This window comes from Balaenoptera musculus, chromosome 16 (genome assembly GCF_009873245.2).
Source record: "Balaenoptera musculus isolate JJ_BM4_2016_0621 chromosome 16, mBalMus1.pri.v3, whole genome shotgun sequence".
NCBI lineage: Eukaryota > Metazoa > Chordata > Mammalia > Artiodactyla > Balaenopteridae > Balaenoptera > Balaenoptera musculus.
In genome coordinates this window covers 81,647,129-81,670,632 of record NC_045800.1, presented here as the reverse complement: position 1 = coordinate 81,670,632, position 23,504 = coordinate 81,647,129, and the positions used below count along the sequence as shown (strand labels likewise).

At 39.5% G+C, this 23,504-nt stretch overlaps 1 protein-coding gene across 4 annotated transcripts in view; it reads right to left on the bottom strand.

Moving 5' to 3' along the window:
- Positions 1-23,504, bottom strand: part of PCNX2 (pecanex 2) — a 279,006-nt gene that overhangs the window by 135,143 nt on the left and 120,359 nt on the right. For all 4 annotated transcript variants that reach the window (XM_036828622.1, XM_036828623.1, XM_036828621.1 and 1 more), the window contains 2 exons: positions 15,435-15,527; positions 14,493-14,643 (listed from right to left, as the gene is read on the bottom strand). In XM_036828622.1, coding sequence (XP_036684517.1) covers positions 14,493-14,643; positions 15,435-15,527 — 244 coding nt within the window. The remainder of the gene's footprint in view (positions 1-14,492; positions 14,644-15,434; positions 15,528-23,504) is intronic.

Below are 23,504 nucleotides of genomic sequence, written 5' to 3'. Positions count from 1 at the left end.
CCAAAAATAAATTAATTAATTAATTTTTTTAAAAAAAGACAAAGATCATGACCACCTTCTATGTTCCTCTAAAACTTTAATTGTTTTACATTTCACATTTAGATCTGCAAGCTACCTAGAATTGATTATTGTGTAGAATACACTTACAAGATAGGAGTTGAGACTGATTTTTTTTCCATATGGATATCTAATGGATCATTACCACCTACTGAAAATAACTTCTATTTCCCCCTGCACTGCAGTCAAGTATGCTGTTTTATATGCCTTTGTATATGTGCTGGGGGCTTTCCTGGAATGCCCTTCCATATTTCCTACTTGAGAAACTCCTCATCTTTTTCCAGAATTTGTCATCCTGCCATCTGGAGCTTTCCTTGGCCACCTCCCCACCCCCTCACTGCTCCCAATACAATCACCACCAATGGTTGCCAGGGGCAGGCATTCGAAGTCCATCTCAGTGGAAGGAGGGTTTAACACTGGCACTGTTTAGAACTGTCAGCATATGATGATAATAAAAAGGAGTCCAACTTTTAATTGGATTTATTATTGTTTTTAAATTATTTATAAACCATGCACCCCACTTTCTGCCTGCATTCTGTATATATCACCTTTAGTTTTGAGGCAAAATGTGTTATTCCTTTGAGCCATTACTGTACACTGTGAATTCTACAATTATAATACCTGCCACACCAGAGCAAGTATTCATTTAAATACTAATCCTCCCGCTAGATTGTGAGTTTGTCAAGAGTAGGTGCTGTGTCTTAATCAGTTTAGTATTTCAAGTACCTAGCAGAATGCCTGGCTCAGAGTTAGGGTTCAATAAATGTTCATTTATCATCTTATCATTTTTAGTGGTTGGGGGGAACTCTGAATAGTTAAAATAAACAGAGGGACTTTAAGAAGAGCAGCCTCTTGGAATTACTTTTTTTGATTACAAAACAAAAAGCTTTCTAACTATAACATATTAAACAACATTTCCTATTTTAATCTCTCATAACGTACAGTCAGTTAGAGCTAGGTTTCCTTCTATACAAAATTATTTTTTCTGATTTCTCAATTTGTAAGATATCAACAGTGTCAGACCGACGCCATCAAATCAAATGCAATTCAGCCTGCTTATAAAAATACATTCATATAGTTCTATCAACATCTGTCACCAATTCAGAGAAACATGACAACCTCAGCTAGATTCCTGCAAAAATATGTAAATTAAGAGAAATGTAAGCCAACCTCATCCTGCAGTACTATTAGAAAAGCATCTGAATTAAAAGAAACATTTCAGTGGCTCATCACCGAAGGATGACCTGGGTGCCATCTGGGTGGGGGAGTGCAATCCAGACTTTCAAATGCTTGTCACATTTAATTTCAGCAGATGATACTTTCCAGTAAGTGGGGATAGCGCTGACTGAGTGCAGGCAGACAATCCCATTGCAGTGCACAAGGATTTACTGCAGACAGTGGTAACAAATAGGGGTTTGCCATAGAATTTCAGTTTATCCATTCCAGAAACACACAAAGCAATGAACATCAAATAATACAGAAATCACTAATAAGCTCTGAATTCATCATCCACGTCTTTCCAAATACTGGTGAAACTACTTATTCAGTGAGATGTTAACCCTCTGTGTGCATGTGTGAAACGATGTCACAGACACAACTGTAAGGCATGTCAATAAGATGTTTAGTCTTGGATTGTAAGCACTAGTCTGCTGTCAGCCTTTGGAACAGCAAGTTTGTAGGACTTGCATTCAGTATGGCTGAAATAACATATATGGACAGGTAAGGCCCTAGATCTTTAATAACTGGGTCTCTAGTTAGAAGCAAACAACATGATAGCTACAAAGGAGTTCTCTGTCGGACTTTGGAAGGATAAAAAGGACTTCAGGAGAACTAGAAATCAATTCTTTCGTAAGTCGCAAAAACCTTTACTATTTAATAGCAACCCTAGAGTCATACATACACACACACAAAAAGACTGGTTGCACTGCATAATTCAGCTCTAGCTTACTACCTGAGGTGCTGCCAGGGAAATGAAAGTGACAACAGCTGACATCTCAATGTGACACAGAAGCTCCACATGCCTCCCACTGATTAATTCTGAATCTCTAGATGCAGGGACCGTGAATACATTTTACACTGTCTGCATACACCAGCAAGCACCAGTATACACACTGTATGTTAAGGGAAAAACATTTTAGGTAAAGATTCACCCCAAGGCACAGTTTCCCTGGCTGGTGTTCAGTACAACATCTAGCCAAAGTGGGAATGGAAAAGGATGTGGAAAGGGAGTTAAAAATCAATATTTAGGAAGGACACAGTAGAGAGAAAATCCCGGAGGTCACCAACTCCACACTCCTGACTTCAAGTTCTGCTACTCTTGCACATTGAAAGAAAATCAATTTCACGTTCATGCTTATGTATCTCTAGAATCCTTCTACCAAGTTCAGTCATTTATTCCAAAGAAATGCTACAATCTCTAGACTGTAGAAAACGTTTAATGGTAAATGTACTGGATGTTTATATTTGAATAATAATGTAGCAGGAAGCTAAAACAGAAGTGCAATCCAGAATCCTGAATTCTGAAAGACTAAACTTAATCTTTCCCTATGGGGGTGGCCATGAAAAGCTAATAAAACAAAAAGCTTACAAAGGCAGTAACGTGATAAATACGTTTCTTAAGTCCCCAAATTTTCACAGTATTCATACAAAGTCAATTTAAAAAGAAAATGTTGGCAACGATAGTTTATAACCGCCTTTCTGTAATGTCCCGTATATGCAAATAGACCATAAAAAGACATTTCTTTAGCATTATTATTTCTCTTGTCCCTGGAATATTAGGCCCTTGAGAAAAAGAATGCAAACTAACTCTGCCCTTTACAAGTTTCCATATGATTTATCACTACTGAATGCTTTACATTTTCTCAAAGGCTTTTCAGGTTGTGTTTTATTTAGGTGCTTATGTTACTAAAACAAGACCCTCTCAATAATTAAAAGTTAATCAAAAATCCTCGGGATGTTTTTATCTTTAGGAAGATAATTTGCTCCAATTCAAATCCTGAATTACGACTGACTTAAGCTTCAAAGACAAGAGGCTTCCAGCTTCGTAGGGGCCAGACATGTTTTTTTTTTTTTTTTTTAAAGAAATTCACGTTCTTTTATTTATTTATTTATTTATGACTGTGTTGAGTCTTTGTTTCTGTGCGAGGGCTTTCTCTAGTTGCGGCAAGTGGGGACCACTCTTCATCGCGGTGCGCGGGCCTCTCACCCTCGCGGCCTCTCTTGTTGCGGAGCACAGGCTCCAGACGCGCATGCTCAGTAGTTGTGGCTCACGGGCCCCAGTTGCTCCGTGGCATGCGGGATCCTCCCAGACCAGGGCTCGAACCCGTGTCCCCTGCACTGGCAGGCAGATTCTCAACCACTGCGCCACCAGGGAAGCCCAGACATGTTTATAAGCATTTCAACAGGGGCTCATCTCGGTTCGGCTGGCCCAGTCACCCTGAGGCAGCTAAGGCAAAGAGACCCTGCAAAATGGAATTACCACGTCCAGGGTGATTGTGCCCTCTTATTATAGGCAACTGCTTTTCCTATGAGCATTTCTTACTCTCATCTTTCTTCCTGGGCAAAATCTCAGGCTGCAAAGTCCTTAGCACAAACATGTACACATGTCATGGTTTATTTTCTTAAAAAACAGACTTCACTTCCCAAACCAGTAGCGTGAATTGAGTCATCATTCTTAAATGTAAAGCAAATCACACCACCCCACCACTCAAAGCCGATAATTCTGCTTAAGATAAATCCAAGGTCCTCACGAACCTTCCCATTCCCAAAAAGCCAATTCAGGGTGAGCCTGCGGATTCTTCTCTCCCACTCTGAAGGCTAACCCCCTCTTTATCTTTCAGGTCTCAATTAGTTGTCACTTACTCAAAGAAGCCTTTCTTTTTCCCTCAAATCTAAATAAGGATCCCTTTATAAACTCTCTCCTAGCCCCCCTATATTTTTCCTTCATTGGACTTCAAACACTTTACGAATATATTAATCTGTGTGATGAATTTTCATCTCTCTATTAAAGCCAGGGGTCCAGGGCTGTCTTTCCCCATTATATTTGGTATTTAGCACTGTACTCTGTCCATAGAAGCCACTCAGTAGATTCAGGTGACATCACTGACCATTGGCTGATTATTAACATAATTAACTAAAGCAGACACCTAATACAACAAAGTTTTGAGAAGCTGGGGCTTCCATGGTGGGGTACTGACTGCCTTGTAGGAGTTTGGGATCTCCTCTAGCCAAAGTGCTCTCACTTTCTCAGTTGGTTTGCCCCTGGGGTGAGGTTCATGCTGGCCTGCTCCCCAGGCTTCCCAAGCATTCTGCAATGGTCCCTGGCATGTGATAGGTTCCCATAATATTTCTGAATAACTTAATACTATTATCAGGTTCAACATCATGTAAACCTCTCAGAGAAATACAAGGTGGGAACATTTCAGGAATCAGAATATTAAACTTCATATTTTCAAAGGAATAAAATTTTTTAGTTGTTTCTTTAGTGGATTTTGACTTTGGGATCATGCTTGAAAAGTTCTTCTTCCCTTCCCCTAATATAACAAATTATATAACTTGACCTATATTTTCTTTCAGTGCTATTCTGGTTCTTTCTTTCTTCTTTTACCTTTAAACAATTTAAATCTTTAATCCATCTGGATTTTCATGTGATACAAAGTCTAAGTCAATTTTTTAAAATGTTTAGCTCATTTCTCCAAAACTATCCCACTGATTTTTTTTTAACATCTTTATTGGAGTATAATTTCTTTACAATGTTGTGTTAGTTTCTGCTCTGTAACAAAGTGAATCAGCTATACATATACATATATCCCCATATCTCCTCCCACTTGCGTCTCCCTCCCACCCTCCCTATCCCACCCCTCTAGGTGGTCACAAAGCACCGAGCTGATCTCCCTGTGCTATGCGGCTGCTTCCCCCTAGCTAGCTATTTTACGTTTGGTAGTGTATATATGTCCATGCCACTCTCTCAACTTCGTCCCAGCTTACCCTTCCCGCCCCCTCCCTGTGTCCTCAAGTTCATTCTCTACGTCTGCATCTTTATTCCTGTCCTGCCCCTAGGTTCTTCAGAACAATTTTTTATTTTTTTTTAGATTCCATATATATGTGTTAGCATAGCATATTTGTTTTTCTCTTTCTGACATACTTCACTCTGTATGACAGACTCTACGTCCATCCACCTCGCTATAAATAACTCAATTTCGTTTCTTTTTATGGCTGAGTAATATTCCATTGTATATATGTGCCACATCTTCTTTATCCATTCATCTGTCGATGGACACTTAGGTTGTTTCCATGTCCTGGCTATAGTAAATAGAGCTGCACTGAACATTGTGGTACATGACTCTTTTTGAATTATGGTTTTCTCAGGGTATATGCCCAGTAGTGAGATTGCTGGGTCATATGGCAGTTCTATTTTTAGTTTTTTAAGGAACCTCCATATTGTTTTCCATAGTGGCTGTACCAATTTACATTCCCACCAACAGTGCAAGAGGGTTCCCTTTTCTTCACACCCTCTCCAGCATTTATTGTTTGTAGATTTTTTGATGATGGCCATTCTGACTGGTGTGAGGTGATACCTCATATCCCACTGATTTTTTTCATTAATTCAGTGGAGAGTAAAAATGTATTCTTCACATCTCCTCAAAGGGATGGAGAAATTCTTAGGCGACTCAGGCAATAATGTACTCCCTCTTCTTGGTAGAAAGGCCCTCTACTAATATCAAACCATAGTTTTTAAAACTAAAAATGCTAGTGAAATCATTTATCAATTTTTCACATGAAGATGTTTAGGTCAAAATGTTCACAAGAAAAGGGTTAAGAGAAACTCAGATGTTCTCACCACGGGCACATGAAGGAAGACACTTCTTGTGAGAACAACCATCTTGCCAAGGGCAAGGATTGGGCTCTTACTCATTTTTGTATCCTCAGCACCCAGCACAGAGCCTAGTACACAGCAGGTGCCTGATGAATGACAAATTTACAAAATCAGAATTCCTCCCCCAAGTAAAGTGTGATTTGTATGTTATTTAAATGACAAGATTACTTAAAAACACCATTTCTATTTCTCCACTGGCATCAACGTATATTATCCTATCATAAAGTACCATGAGGGTTAAGCTATTTCAGATAAGATCCCAACAGATGCATGTCAGGGAGACTGAGTCAGGCCTCATCACAGGGGCCTCACCTACTGCACCTGGGAACCAGCATTGTTCCTCCAAACGGCCTTCTTTGTTCAGCCCTTCCCATGCGTGCTGGGCCCACGGAGCCCAAAGCTGCTGTGGTGCCGTCCTGCATACATCATGTCTTGCGTACGAAGACTTCCTGATTTTCAGTGTTAGTTTTTTTCTCCTTCTGCAATTATTTTATTTCTGCATTGTTTTAGATTTATCAGCAGTCTAGGAGAACCCCAGTGGGCAGCTGGTGAAAACCCTGTGGCTTGCTGGAGAGAGAGCTGCAAGTGTGAGGCTGGCCCCCTGACCTTTGAGCCCCGTCCCCAAACCCTTTCCCTCTTAATGCTGCCCGGGGTTGGCCTGTGCTTCTCCAGGCCTCCCTCGGCCCCGCTCCCCTTCAAGCAGAGGACGCTGGATTCTACTTCTCTGTTTTCCCCGCTGCCGTGTAAGCCTGGTTTCACTGCCGGTCCTCTGCAACCCCCTGCAGGCTTGTGGAGACTGACACGAAAGATAAGTTCCCCACCGGACTAGGAGGAGATGGGCCAGAGGCTGAGAGCAGGAGGGGCAGAGGCTGGCAGGAAGGGAAAGAAAAGGAGAGGAAGAGAAGGCGCATGAAAATAATAGCAACATTGGGAATAAATAAGGCAGCCTGCCAACTGGCAGGCTATTTTCTGACACGTCAGCTCTAAGCCACTTCTTTGGCATTTGGAACACTCTTTCCTATAGAAGCATCATAGCAAATGGGACTGTTACTCAGCTAGCATTGGTGCAGTTCATGCTTTCAAACTATTGAGTCACTTCGAATTAAAGAGGCGTTGGAGGGTTTTCTAGGTCTCTAACTATCTCCTGATGCTGGCATCTTTTTATGTGGGGAGACAAAAGGAGTAACGAATACATCCTTCTTCCCAGAACTATGGCATCTCCTCATCACACACACAAAGACGAGACCTTCCCAAAGACCCCAGCACAGCCATTAGGTTCTGAAATCAGACAATGCCAGTTATGCTGCATTCTTTTCCCTAGTGCTATATACATTTCAAAGGATTTTTACATGTATTATCAGGTTGGAGTTCATCTCCATGGAAATTCTGTGAACTAGGTCATTCATGGAGTACTATCACCTGCCAACAGAAGTTTCAAAAACACGTCCATCCGGAGTATAAGGGCCACCTACTGCCTAGCACAATGGGTGAAACAAGACACAAGGGGAGGTGCAAAATGATTGAATTTCAGCATCCCGGGGAAGAGGGGGAGCAGGACATGCTTCTGGAGTATACTCTGCCTGCCAAGGACTCTGCCAATGCTCTACATGTATTATCTTGATTCATTTCATTCCGCCAACAAATCTGTGTTGTAGGAACCCCCAGTGATAGATGAATCACAACAGTTAAGCACAACTAGCGTGGGACAGATACGCTAGCCCTGCGTCTCTTCTGGAAACATAGCTAGCCTGCTTTGTTCCAGAGCCTGTTCTCTGGGCCGTGGCACTTGAATTCCCTCCTGAACTTTCCAAAAGCTTCCTGCAGGGGAACATCTGGTCACATATAAAGGACCAGGAGCTGGGGAGACATCAGACTTTTCACCAGCAGCGGTGGGAGCTAGAAAACAATGGGACGTTAGTTTAGAATTCTGAAAGAACTGTTTACACCCTAACAAGCTACACACTACAAACTCTCATTAAGTGCAAAGTAGAATAAAAACACTTTGAGATAGGTGAAGTCTCAAACGTTTCCTTTCCCCACTCACCCTTTTCCTGGAGTGACTGGAGGACGTGCTTCATTCAGAAAGAGGGAATAAACAAAGAACAATTGGAGCAGGTTCCAGAGGGAGTTGGGGAAGGGATGGAACAAGATATAGTATCTGACAAGTTTGCCTGGGTGGAAAATTGAACTGAGAAGTAGTTTACATAGTTATTGGAAAGGCTAGCAGATGCAAAAACAGAAATCTGAACAAGAAAGGAAATGCAATCACGGCACCACTACTGGACTAGATGTGAACAACAATTAGACTTTTTGTATGACATTCTTTCTATATGACATACACATACATGAATAGGAAAAAACTGAGTATGTGTTCAACAAAAGTTATATTGGAGGAAGGAGAAGGGGAAAATGTAATGTATGAGGGGAAGATAAGAGACATAAATCTTGATTACTCCTAACAGGAAGCCAGTAGACATGCAAATTTGAAATATCAAGAAATAGAAGAATATGCACATTATTTAGAAGAATTATGGTAAATACCAAAAGAAATAACCTAAAGTAGAAAGTAATCTTTCCTGGAGAGGGGGAATCAGACAGGAAAAAGTTGACCAGGGTCTGCTGCTTTCATTACAACTTGTTCTATTTGGTTCTTAACACTATGTATTACTTTTGATATAAATGAAAAACACATTAGAAAAGCAATATATGTCAGAACCATGTCTTTCCCATGTGGAAACCAGTTCTATCTGCAAATCAACAGGCAAGATTTGCTAAAATGCAAAGTAAATTTCATTTAAGAATTATAAATTCAGGACTCATTTGTGAATTCGTTTTATAAGAGTGAATCTGGTTAAATTACAGTTTAAATGAGATTTTTCAGTTGATATGTTCAGTAATTTCTATCATCTTTTATCCATGTATTCTAATGTATCCAAAACTATAGCTTAAGCTTTTTTCAGCACCATTTTTTTGCAGAGAGATGAGGCTCTGTGTATGTACCTTATCATACACATAGACTGGAGTCCTTCAAATAAGCCTTTACCTCTGGGCTTTTCCTGTCTACAGGGAACTCTTTCTTCAGTGAATTTACAAGGCACTTATCATTCATTCATTCATTCAATCAATATTATTAAACACCTACTATGCAGCAGACACTAATTCAACATTTAGTTATAAAATCTCATTTACTTCCATTTTATGTGCACAACCAACCAGTTGGAAAAGCTTGACCAATGAACATGAAGTTATCTGTAACCTCTTCGTCTGGGCCTTCTACTTGTTTGTATTTGCTGCATGGCTGAGCGCAGTGTTGACTCTTCATCACTCTGTGTGTAGCAATCATGGGTCTTCTTTTCGAGCACAGCCCTAGCTTTGCTCACTAGGTCAGAAACTCTTTGATGACAGAAACCACATCTTAGTCAACCTGTCTCACTGGATCACTGGTTTGGCATCATGTAGGAACTCAATAATTATTTTCTTTCTTTTTTTATATTTTTATTTTATATTGGAGTATAGTTGATTTACAATGCTGTGTTAGTTTCAAGTGTACAGGAAAGTGATTCGGTTATACATATACATATATCTATTCTTTTTCAGATTCTTTTCCCATGTAGGTTATTACAGAATACTGAGTAGAGTTCCCTGTGCTACATAGTAGATCCTTGTTAGTTACCTATTTTATATGTAGTAGTGTGTATATGTTAATCCCAAACTCCTAATTTATCCCTCCCCTACTACACCTTTCCCCTTTGGTAACCCTAGGTTTGTTTTCTAAGTCTGTGAGTCTGTTTCTATCTTGTAAATAAGTTCATTTGTGTAATTATCTTCTCAATGAATAGTATCTTCAGAAGCATTTTCTGAGTGAATAAATAAGTAAACAAGTGAATGCCAATAATGAACTTATTCTATATCTCAATCTCTTTTAACCCCATTAAGACCCACTTCTATGGTAAGAGTATGGCCATCGAATCAGATCATTTCAACTTTTCTTAAATTCTCAAGAGCCAAGAATGATAATATTACAGAAATTACTTCTTGGGGGACTATGTGAGAATGGGACCCAACTCCATTATTCCCTTTCAAAATAACATAATGCCTTTGGAAAGTTCTTAGAAAAAACAAATTTTCAAACAGACCCAACTTCTTATTCTTTTACAACAGGCACCAATAAATGAAGTCATTTTTCTAGAAACATTATCGTAATTCAGGACAACAGATTTGCTTTATTTTCTAAAAACCCAGTGCTCCTTAAACAGTGAGTATCAAAAGTTGCTTCCTTGACTAATATGGTGCCATTTGTAGTGGTGTCTACTCTGCTATTTTCAGCATGATTTGCTTAGATTGGTGGGGAATAGAACAATAAAAAAAGCAACTTCACGCATACCCATTAGTATAACTCTGCTACACCCACATCACCACCATGGTTCATTTGACTGCTGAACTGTACTATGATTCCTACAATTTTATTCTTTTAGCTTAAGTATTGGTGAAACACCTTAGTCTCAAAAGTAAAGAAATGAATTGGCTCAAAAAGATATTTCCATTTACAGTCTTTCGAGTTGCAACACAGTTCCATTTTATCATAGTCTGAATTTTACATCAAAATTAATTTTGTACCTCCAAGTAATTTTACATATCAAGTAAATTGTATATCAGAGGTATGCAGACAGGAAAGTAACGTGAAAGAAAGTATATGCCCCAAGTTTAAAGTCTGTTCTGGCAAATGTAGGGCTGATGAGATTTCAGTTAAGTACAAGCACTGGGGGTCCAGCGCGAGCAAGCAGATGAATTGCTCAGTCACTGTAGAGAATATGCTGGAAAAGGAGGTTCAGGGGAGCAGCTGGGAAGTTACTCTGGTCTAGGTGGTCAGGGATGGACCTCGGGTGGGGGAGGATTGATTTTTGAACAGAGACCTGAAAGATGAGTTGCCTGGCCTGAGTCTAGGGAAACTTAAGAGAAGCGTCCCAGGCACAGGCAACAGCAAAGAGAAGGTAGCGGGAGAACGTGGTGCGTTTGAGAAACCACAGGAAGGTTCAGAATTTATGGTGGTTGAGTCTGTTTCAAACCAGGGGATTAAAGCTTTGTAGCATTGGCACTGGACTATGGCGCGTTTAACTCTACGGGACCCAGGGTGGTGATGTGGTCCTTTGGGGGAACGATGGCAAGAGCAGTCTGAGGGCCACGTGCAAATTGCACGCGATCTTCCCACCGCGCTGAGAGCAGCGTGAAGGAGCACGCTACCGGAGGGAGTAAGATCACCCGGTGCTGGTCACTCATTGGCCACAAAACCCTAGCAGAACCCTCGTTGACATCCCTTGATGTCTCTGGGCATCAGTTTCCTCCTACGTAAAGTGGTGGGATAGGCTTATATAAACTCTGAGACACAGACACAGCACACATGCCTCATCTTTTACACCAATTCCAATTGGGTAGCAATTGCCACTGGCCCAGTTTTAGGGCCAGTTTAGGGCCAATTCCAATTGGTAGCAACTGCCACTGGCCCAGTTTTAGGATTGTCCTCAGTTGGCAATGTCTGCCTCTGGACCAGGGATCACAGCGGTCTCCACAGACCTGCCAGCCCTGCTCTGCTCTTCTTTTCCAAAATATTCCGTGATCATATGAGAAAGAAGGTTTGGCATATTTTCACATTAAAGGTATATGATCGGCTTGAATTTCCTGTGCATGTTTTCTTGCTAGTAGAAGGAAGAAATAGTGAAATACCTAAAAAGGCAGAAAGGTGGGCAGGAAGAGGAGGCAAGGAAACTCAGGCTGTGGATGATACCAAAACGGGTAAGGGGTCTTCAACAAGTTCATACTAACACATTTTAAGTATTTGGATTTTCCTTCCAACACACATAATTTTGAAATGCAATCTGTTTTTCATTACGGGCCTAATTTGTCAAATCTATTACCCTTGGCTAGATTTCAGGTAGCTTATAAACAGCTAACGTAGGCAAGTGAGAAACATCCACCACGCCTCTGCTGGAGCCCGTGGTACCAGGGGTGAACGTCTCCCGCCCACCCTACAGGACAGAGGCCCAGAGCTGCCCTCTCACTCACTCCTCCAAGAGGGGAAGTCAACATACAAATACACTCTCCTTTCTTGTTCCTGAATCTTGTACTGAAAGATCATTCAGAATTTAAATACCGAAATGATTCTAATTTAGACTGGGTTCTGTTAGATTCAGGGAAAAAAAACAATCGCGCTCACACACACACACAAATCCCAAGTTTTCAACTGCCCACTCTTATCTTTCAGTGTTGAATTCCACACTCTGAACTGCCACCATAAGGAGAGACCACGCCTGAGCTGTCTTATTTTCCTTTCTCTTAATTTGACAACTTCTCTGTCCTCACCCCAAGGCACTTAAATATCTAGGCACAGATACAGATGCTATAGATACAGATATGCCGTTTCCTGAGTCAAAGCATCTTACCTCAAATCCCCATCAACTGCTTACCAATGATGCCAAAACAATACTCCACTAACTTCACTGCAACTTAGTCTTTCTAAATGTTAAGACAATGAAAGGGAAATGTGACCCCCACATTGCAGAAGTTCTACAGAAACTGGTCTTTTCTTCAGGTTGCTCTACTGACCCACAAGAATGGACCTTTCCCTTTAAGTGGGCTGAAAAATGAACTGACTAATATCAACTGCGCCTGCTCTGAGTCTATCGTCCTTCCGTTTTTATAATACTGATAATAATTTGCATTTACGTGGCACCCAACATTGAACACAGCATTTAAAAACCACATTATGCAGCTTGATCTCTGGTGAGCCCCTGGTGTTGCAGGTGGGAACAGCAAGCCTCTGAGGGTAGAGCCATCTCAGCTGCACTCTGCCGCCTTCTAAACCCTATGCTGGCAGCAGGTCCATCAGGCCATGTCTGTCCTCTAAGCAAAACCCCGCTTTACTGATTTGGCTGTTTCAAATTAAGGCAGCTCCTGGTAGCCACCCAGACATGTTCCTTGAAGAAGCCCTCTCTATTCCTGACAGCATCAAAAGTGACTCTTTTGCTTCTTTGTTTTGTCTTGTTTTTAATTAATTCCCCTCTGCCCTTTTAGTTTGGTCACACTAGTCCACTGAAGTTACTGATGACAAATCTGGCGGAGCCCAGGACATTCTTGTGAGTCAGCAAACCATGGTGCTACTCACATCCCCTCATTCCTGGACGTAGAGATGACACCTCGTTTAACATGAGCTAGTTACCAACTATAGCCATCAACTGTGACCGATATGTCTGAAAACGGGGATCAATCAATCCTTCTGCCATCTGTTCAATCACAGAGCCTGGGGAGACCTAGCAAGAGAAATTCCTGAGTTTTTTTATTTAGAAGCTCAAACACTGTCGGGGTTACCAGGCTACTACTTGACGGTGGCCTGACTCAGCCCAGGGAACTGCTAAGTCAGTCAAGTACAGGTCTGTGTGTGGGTCTAGTTCTAGGTGAGCAAAGCAAGTTCAACAAAATTCAAGGGTTCAGGGAGCAAAATTCAAAGGTCAGCCCCTGCTACATCCCTGCCCTGGTTTTGTGGAGAATGAAAGGGCGGTCAAGTGACGCTATTCTTGGTCCCCAGTGAGCTGAAGCTGAACAGCATAAACTTCAGGTCTTGAAATGGAGCAGGACCCTATGGTCTTTACCCCAGCCCATGTCCCCTGCCTGCCTTCTGCCTGTGGAAAAACTTCAGCCAACGAATAAGTTTAATCAGAGAAGTGAGAAAATGCAGAAGCAAAGGAAAACAAGACTAAGTAATAAGAGTTTAGTCATTAAGCAAAGTTAAGGACCTTTAGTCCCTCCTCAAGGGCTAAAGATCATACTCTGAGCCGTATCCTGTGAGCTGTCTTGTAGACACTGAAACCCTCGCCAGGTGGAAGAAGTGAACTACAAGATGCCGTGACATAAGCAGCCACAATTCCGAGAACTGGCCTCAAAGAAATAGAAACAAACCGACCCCGGAACTGAAGACTAACTGTACCTAAAACGATCAAGACGACGCTGGTCAGACCACCGATGACCAATTTCAAGATGACGGTCAGAGCTGACTGTGCTGTTTCTGCATAGAGCCGCCTCCCTCCATCTACAGAAGCTCCTGCCCCCTGGTTGTCAGTGCAGGGGAGCTGGCCTTTGGACGGGCATCCACCCGCCAATCCACCCCCGCCCCCGGGTGCCGGCATCCAAAATAAAGCAAACTTTCCTTTCCACCAACCTTGTCTCTTTATTGGCTTTTGAGCAGCCAGCAGCCAGACCCCACTTTCAGTTACAGTCTTGAGTGACATAAATTAATTTTTCCTCAATAAAAATAACCAATCATTTTTAGAAAATATACTTCTAATTCACCCCACTTCAACTTTCTTGTTCTGGGAACAATACTGTACACTCCAAGGTACACACACTCTCTTTTATTGTGGTGAAACATACATAATGTAACATGTGCCGTTGTCACCACGTTTAAGGGTACAGTTCCGTGGCATGAAGTGCGTTCACACCGCTGTGCACACCCTCCCTGTAAAGGATGCCACCCGCTACATCACATTTTTATGAGGGATATTTTACTAACCTCTCACTTCCTGTTGCTGATACTCTTTGTTTTTAAGGACGGGGTGTGAAATCCACATCCACGGGTGGTGCTTGCGGAGCTGGGGGAGCAGGTAGTGGGTGACAAACCCCACAGCGCCAGCCAGGGCAAACAGCACGATGCTGAGAAACGGCTGCAACAGAAGAGGGGGAGAGTCAGTGCGTAGCCTGAAGGATGGGGAGGGATGCCCGCAAAGAACACGGAAGACTGTTCTCCCTCCCTGCTCCTCCTACTACATACACAGCCAAACTGGGTTCTTGCTTCAGGCCTCTGAAAATTTCTCCCACATCGCGTGAAGTTGATCTCTGTGTTGAGAACCACCGAGACAGAGTGGAGAAGAGGCTGAGACATTCTGCCCATTAGAAAACGTTTTCTTGTTTTTGTTTCTTTTTTTTTTTTAAAGAAGGGATGGAGAATAACAGATTTAGCTAACAGACTTTTCCTCATTGAAAGGAAAGTGAGACAGCAACTGTCTGCAAGCACCTTCAGCCAGAAGTCCCAGCTGGAGCACTCTAATTTTGTTTTTCCAACTGCAAATTATGTTCCAATGATCTTTTTGGCTCTGTGACCTCCGTCTCACTCCTGACTCGGTGAGTCCTCCCTTCTCTGCCCGTAGTAGCGAGTCATGAGCCTGTCTTATTACTGCTGACTGTCTTCACGGTAGATTTCACGAAATGCACAAACAAAACAACTCCCCAGGTGGGGAAACAGAAAGGGTACGAATGCACTCTGTGATGTGGATCAAATCTCCTCTTGGACGTAACTCGTAACACATCTGGATATATTCCTTCAAGCCTTCAACTGGCCTTTTCTGTACTTCCTCTGGCTCCACCATCCCGTCAGTAGTCTGGAGCTGCACAGTGGGCTTTGTTTATTACAGAGAATAAGGAGGGGGTAAGAGTGCAGAGCCAAATGGATACATACCCGCAAGGACAGGAACACAGTGCTGGCACTGACCGCAAAGGACAGAATGGCAGCCACGGAGCAGATGATGAGATCCGATTTCAAGATATCCTTCTGTAAACAGAAAACAAGGGTATAGTTTGCTCTTCTGTGTTTCTCTCAGCTATTCTGGGTGACCACGGGGACAGGATCTTGACCCTGGATAAACTACACCCGCAGCCCATCACTTACCTGATCAATTCCCAATGGCACACACTGGATGGACAATTTGCCACCTCCTGTTTGGGGAATATCAGGGAAACTAAGGCAGAGGGTGAGGAAGAGGAAATGCGACTGCAATGCCTCCATCTGCTAGCCAGGGAGAGAAGAGAGGTTTTCTACCCGTGGAAGAGGCGTAAGTTTCTTCTCTACGAGCAGATCAGATGCAACATGCCCAGGTGTGATAAAGGAGGGTAAAGTGCAAAAAATCTCTACTTGGCTTTGGCACGGCTTATATTTCAACATGCGCACAGCCTGGGTATGCCCAACAGAGGTCTCTTACACGTTTACCTATTTCTTTGGCCCAGCATAGATTTTCATTTTAATTCACCAGTCAAATTGGGTAAAGGCCATTTCCAAATAATTTAAGTATATTTATATTATGTACACATATACAGAAAATGAAATGTCAGTAACTTGCTAATAATTTTCCATCATGCAAAATCATGGTGTGAGCAGGCACTAGGGAAACAAAGCAAAGTTAGACCAAAGAATGTTATTAATACTGCAGATATATGAAGAAAGGCATGTTAGCTCAAACAGGGTACAATATTGCTGACTGATAGAGCTAAAAGGAACATTAAGGGATCATCAAATTTTTCCTCTCTTCAGAGGCCAATTAGCTGCAGTACACAATTATTGAACATTTTAAGGTATCACACACTGTTATTTGAAAACTCCGAAATCATTAAATATACCAATGTATCGTATTGAAAAGGAATTATGCCTCTTAAATAACTGTTTGGAATGTTATCTACCAGAAAATCATACAGAATATACAACTCTGTTTCCCTTCATCCTCCCTTTTTTTCTTTTCGTACAAACCATATATCCGTTTACCTACATTTCCTCCCGGACCTTTTTCTTTTCTTGTCTTTCTAAAATTAAAATGTGGAGTTCCTTGCAAGTCATACTGCTGGCTTTCTGACTGAATTGATATCCAAAGTGATGGAAAGAAATCAGGAGGGCAGCTTAAATGGAATAAAAACAACCTGAACCATGTGATGAAAAATCAACATGGCTTGGTTGGGATAATCAATAATACAGTCAAGAGATACATTCTCAACATCAATTACCAATTAGCTGCTAAAGTTGTCTTGAATTTCCAATCTCAAAAGTTTACAATTCACATACAAGTATTGCATAGATGAGGAATCGTAGTGATAAACCAAATTCTAGATTTATTCTTAGTAATGGTGATCTGATGTTTGAGCAGGGAAAATCATTGGTTTTTAATTCTGAATCTATAAAATTTTTGTGATCAGAAGTGTTCTTGAAAATTTACTACTAGTAAATGGCAAAAATTTGTTATCTCCTTTCATCCCAAATGCTTACAGAAGGCCAAACCTTTCCAGAGGAAAGTTCTGTAATTCACTGCATCTTTAGGCTGTGGACATATGTTAATTTTTATTTCCCATTTTTCACTGACATGGTTTATGTCACTTAAAAATTGCTGAATGCTTATCCAAAAGGAAGATATATATTTTCCCAAATATTCTAATTTAAAATTGTGTCATCTTTAATTGACCACTCATCCCTGTTTACAGGCAAAACAGTGGGCCACCAGGGCAAGTGTTGCGGGGAGAAGGGTTGCATTTGCACGTTTCTTAAAGCAATAGGGAGAATGACCTCAGATTATTTTTAATTTTTTTTCCAAAGTTGGACGATATACAGGAAGTTCACTGATTTTTGTCAGTGTCATCAGTATCCCTTGTAAATACAAACCTTTATACAGCCTCTATTTATTAATCTTTCTGTCCATTTCTTTTCTTTGTTGTAATTTTTAAATAGCTCTATTGAGATATAATTGACATACAAAAACCCTGTGTGTGTGTATGTGTGTGTGTGCATATAGAGAGAGATAGGGTGTACAATTTGATGACTTTTGACCTATGTATATCCCCATGAAACCATCACCATAATTAAGATAATTAGCATATTCATCACACACACCCCAAATTTCCTCTCCTGACCTTTTCTAATCTATCTCTCTCTTCTCTCCTCACCTATCCTCAGATAAACACTGCCCTGCTCCATCACTATAATTTGTTTTCATTTCCTAGAATGTTATATAAATAGAACTGTAGACAATGTATTCTTTCCTGGTCTGGCTTCTCTCACTAGTATAATTATTCTGAGATTAATCCATGTGTTGTCTGTATCAATAGTCCATTCCTTTTCGGTGCTGTATAATATTCCTCTGTATGGATGTACCCCACACTGTGTTAAACCATTCACTCACGGATAGACATCTGAGTTGTTCCCAGTTTGGGGCTATTATAAATAAAACTTCTATGAATATTCACAGACCTGTTTCTGGACACATGCTTTTGTTTCTCTTGTGTATATACCTAATAGTAGAATGTTTGGATCATATGGTAGGTTTAGGCTTAACATTTTAAGAAACTGCCACATGATTTTCCAAAGTTGTTGTAACCATTTTACATTCTCACTGGCAGTCTGGAGGGTTCCAATTGCTTCGTATCCTTGACAAGGATACACACTTGGTGTAGTCAGCATTTTTTATTTTAGCCATTCCAGTGGTTGTGTGGTACAGTGGTTCTCAACCACTGTCTTCTCAACAATTGTCTCAATTGGGGACAATCTGACCTCCCAAGGGACATTTGGAAAGTCTGGAGACATTTTTGTTACATTTTGGGTAGAGGAAGAGTGTTACCGGCACCTGGTGGGTAGAGGCCCAGGATGCAGCTAAACATCCTACAATGTTCAGGATAATCCCTGACAACAGAGAATTATCAGGCTCAGTGTCAACAGTGTGACAATATGACAATAGTGTGAGGTCAAGAAAGCTTGATATAATGGTATCTAATTATGGTTTTAATTTGCATTTTCCAATGGCTAACAATGTCGAGCATTTTTCATGTACTTAATTTTTTAAATGCCATTTACAATAGCATCAAAAATAGGAAATATTTAGGGATAAATATGACAAAAAATATGCAAGACCTGTACACTGAAAGCTATGAAACATTGTTGAGAGAAACTAAAGAAATAAATGGAGAGATATACCATGTTCTTGGATTTGAAGATTCAATATTGTTAAGGAATCAATTCTTACCAAATTGATTTACAGAGTCAATGCAATCCTAATCAAAATTCTAACAGGATTTTTCGTACAAATTGGCAAGCTAATTCAAAAATTTATTTGGAAATGCAATGGACCTAGACTAAGTAAGACAACTTTGAAAAAGAACAAAGTTGGAGGACATTCAATATCTGGTTTCAGAACTTGTATGTGCAAAACTACAGTAATCAGGTATTGATGGTATTGGCACAAAATATACATCAAGGTTAACTGAACAGAATAAAGTGTCCATAAATAAATCAACATGTCAATAGCCAACTGATTTTAAACAAAGAGGTCGGGACTTCCCTGGTGGCAAAGTGGTTAAGAATCCACCTACCAATGCAGGGGACACGGGTTCAATCCCCGGTCCAGGAAGATCCCACATGCTGCGGAGCAACTAAGCCTGTGCACCACAACTACTGAGCCTGTGCTCTAGAGCCCAAGAGCCACAACTGCTGAAGCCGCGTGCCTAGAGTCCATGCTCCACCACAAGAGAAGCCACCGCAATGAGAAGCCCGCACACTGCAACGAAGAGTAGTTCCCACTCGCCACAACTAGAGAAAGCCCGCGCAGCAACAAAGACCCAACGCAGCCAAAGATAAATAAATAAGATTAATTATTAAAAAAAATATAAAGAGGTCAAGGTAAAATGGCACCTTTCCCAAAATAAGGTAGAGGATAAATTTTTTTAACGAATGGTTCTGGAGCAGTTGAATAGCCATCTACAAAAACAAAACAACAAAAAACTCCTTTACACTTACCTCACATCACGTACAAAAATTAACTCAACCTGCCTCATAAATCTGTTACACTATCAAATTTTTCAAAGAAAACATAAGAGGAAATCTTAGTGACCTTGGGTTTGGCACAGCTTTCTTAAATAGGACACTAAAAGCTGGAATTATAAAAGAAAAAAAAGTCGTAAATTGAATTTTATGAAAATTTAAAACATTTGTTCTTCAAAAGACTTTGTTATAGAATGAAAGGCAGGCAAAGTTTGGGAAAAAAACATTTGCAAAACATACATCCAACAAAAGACTTTTATCTATAATATATAAAGAACTTTACTAATCAATAAGAAGTCCAACAACTTCCCTACCCCATTCCTAGCTGCACATGGGCAAAAGTTTTGAACAGACTCACCAAAGGAGATGGCAGATGGTAATTACTGAGCTTTTTCCTCATGGTGCCAATGAATAAAAATATAGATGACTCTCTTAATATTGGTGAAAGTAACATCAGCAAAATCAAAAGGAAATGACTCCCTCTTTTCCTACAGCCACCAAAGAGCAGATATTATTTTGCTCCAAGAATTGTATTCTTGAAAATATTTTTTAAAAGGAACTTTGAAAGACACCTGGACCTCAGAGATTGTTGCTGTTTTCTGGGCCAGTATTTTTGCCTGTGGATGCTGAATCATAGTTCTAGCTGTAAACACAAATGTATATGGTTTTTCTATGAATGTTTCACAAAGGTCTAATCTTAGTGTACATATAATTTTCTACCTTTTTCAACGTAGTTTCTTTTGTAACCATTATAAATATTATTGTATAGACTTACTAATAGTATCTTACTGGCTAAATAATTTTCCATCTTGTGATGCCATACACATATATACCCATACATACACAAAACAGTGTCATAGTGGACACTCAAAGTATTAATTTAGTGAATGAAACTGAATGCAAACTTTTCCTAACTGCTAGATATTAGGTTGCCTTCCATTTTTTACCCTAATGAAGTATGCTGCAATCATTATCTTTTTGCACCTAATTCTTTTTCATATTTTGAATTTATTCTCTAGAAAAACTATGACAGAGATTTACTATATCACAGGTTATGATATTTCACAATTCTTGATTAATTATGCCTTACCAGATGATTGTAATAATTTACACAATACAATGTCTAAGAGATCTCATCTTGTCACAATTGGCAATATCATTAATTTATCCTGTGCTAATTGAGTGGAACAAAACATGCCATCTTATTTTAACCTGCATTTCTTATAAGAAGTGTAAATATACTTCATACATTTACCTACTAAATATTGTTCCTAAATGAAATGTATATATTAATATCATTTGCTTATAGAGTTTAAAAAAATCAAATTGTAAAAGTAGTTGGTACAAGAAAGATACTTAACTTTTATCAAATTTGTAACAATATTTTTACCAATTATTTGCATTTTCTTGCTTTTACATATAGAAATTTAAATTTTTACGCACTCAATCTGTGTGTATGTGTGCACGCACGCACGTGTGTGTTATTTTTTATCTTATAGATTCATGGTCTGGGAAATCATTTGCTTTCTTGAATTTGAATGTTTGAATTTATTTCATGCTCTTTATTGAAAATTTCTTTTACATTTTTAAAAATGCGAGCCATGCATACAGAAAAATGTATAAAATAAATATGTACAATTTAAGAATAATGGTAAAGTGAATGCCTCAAGTGACCACCTCCTGGTTGAAGGAAATCTAGCATTCCAGCCCCCAAAAAGCCCCTTGTATGTGGTTCCCTGATCATAATCCTTCTTTCTCCCCTCTTGGGGTTCCCTATCAACTATCCTGATTGATGAAAATCATTTTCTGCTTAAAAAAAGAATGTTTGCTACTTATGTATGCAATTGTAAGCAGCTTAGTTTGCCTACTTCTTCCCAACAGATGGCACATACTGTACGTATCTGTTTTGCGTCTTGCTTCCTTGCTCAACATTGTGTGGTTAAAATTCACCATATATAGCTCTAGTAAGGTCTTTTCCTTTGCTGTAGAGGACATTCTACTGTGGGTGGAATTCCAGTGGCTTCAGTTTGGGGCTCTTATGAACAAATGCTATGATGAGCAATCTATATGTGTATTTTGGTACAATGTGCAAGATTTGCTCCAGGATAAATATGTATTTAGAAGTAGAATTGTGGCTGTAGTGTATATGTAGCTTCAATTTTATAATACCAGACAGCTTCCAAAACAGATATACTAATTTACACTAACACCAGCAGTGCATGAGAGTTCCCTTGTGCCACACTTTTGTCCAACACTTAGTATTGTGAGAACTTTAATTTTTTGTCAGTCTGGTTGGTGTGAAATGGTAACTCAGTGTGGTTGTAGTTTGGAGTTTCCTGATTAGTAATTAGATTGCATATATAGTCATGTGTGGGCCATTTATATTACCCACTTTTAATTGAGATATCTGGCTTTCTTACTGATTTATAGGAATCTTAAGTTTCATCATGACACTAGTGCTTTATCACTATATATATTTTAAAAAATGTTTCCCATTCTGTGGCTTGTTTTTTTTAAGTCATTTTTCTGTATATTTGATAAATCCAAAGGTCATAATTTTAATGAATTTGAATTTTTGTGTTATTTTAAATTTTTTTCCTACCCTGATATCATAAAGATAATTTCCTTTATTATAATTCTAAGTGTTTTCAGGATTTGTCCACCTCATATTTAGGTGTATAATCCCCCTGGAATTGACTTTTAAGTATAGTGTAACAGAGGAGTCCTATTATATTTTGTTACTTAGAAGAACTTCTATGTTTTTTCATTCCTTTTTTCCTTCTGTACAGGGTTGGAACTTACATTGCTTTGTTTCTATTCCTGTAGTAGCTACTAGACAACCAACATGCAGGCTTAACTTATCACAGTCTAATTTAATCAATATTTTAATTCATCTTCTGGACATTACTAAGAACTTCAAGTCTTGGAGTCCATTTCTCCTCCCATCCAAACTTGTATGTTATTATATTCACATATTTCAATTCTACTTTACATTTTTTAAGCCAACCATACACTCACTACGGTTTTATACAGTTAAATTTTATTTAGATTTACTAGTGTATTTGCCACTTTCTCTTCTCTTTGTGCTTTCTTGCAAATTAGACCATCTGAGATCATTTTCTGTTGAACACTGTCCTTCAGAATTACATTCAGTGAGAATCTCTCAGCATTTTTCTAAAATATTTTTATTTTGTCCTTATTCTTAAAAGATGTTTTCACTGGGCATAGAATTCTAGCTTGGCAGCTACTTGCTTTACAGAACTTCAAATCTATCAAGCTGTCTTCTGGTTTCTACTATTGCTTTTGATAACGGAGCATTGAGGCTGTCATTCATTTGCATGTAATCTGTTCATTCTGTTTAACCAATTTAAGATGGTCTGTATATTTGGTGTACTGCAGTTTCACTATGTTTTGTTCATTGTGGATTCTTCTTTAATTTACCCTGCTTATGATTCACCAGAATTCTTAAATCTCTGATCAGTGTCTTTCATCAATTATGGTAAATAGTCAAATATTATCTCATCAAATATTCATTATGCTTCAGTCTCTCTCCCTTTTTTCTGGAATTCTGATTAGATATATATTATATCTTCTTACTCCATCCTTCACATCTCTGCATCTCTGTTTCATATTTCCTAATTTTTTGTCTATCAGTGTTGCATTCTGGATACTTTCTTCTGTCTTGATCTTTCAGTTCACTAATTCTCTCTTCAGAGGTATCTAATCTCGTGTGTGTGTGTGTGTGTGTGTGTGTGTGTGTGTGTGTGTGTGTTTACTTAATTGCTTCATTTGGTTTGTTTAGGAAGGACTCTCTGGTTCTCTTTCAAACATTCTGGATCATTTGATATATTTTCTGTTGTCTATAAATTTTAAGCCTTTTACTTCTTTAAACACAGTAAGTAGAGTTGTTTCAAATCTACATCTGATCGTTCCAATATCTGAAGTGTTTGCAAACCTATT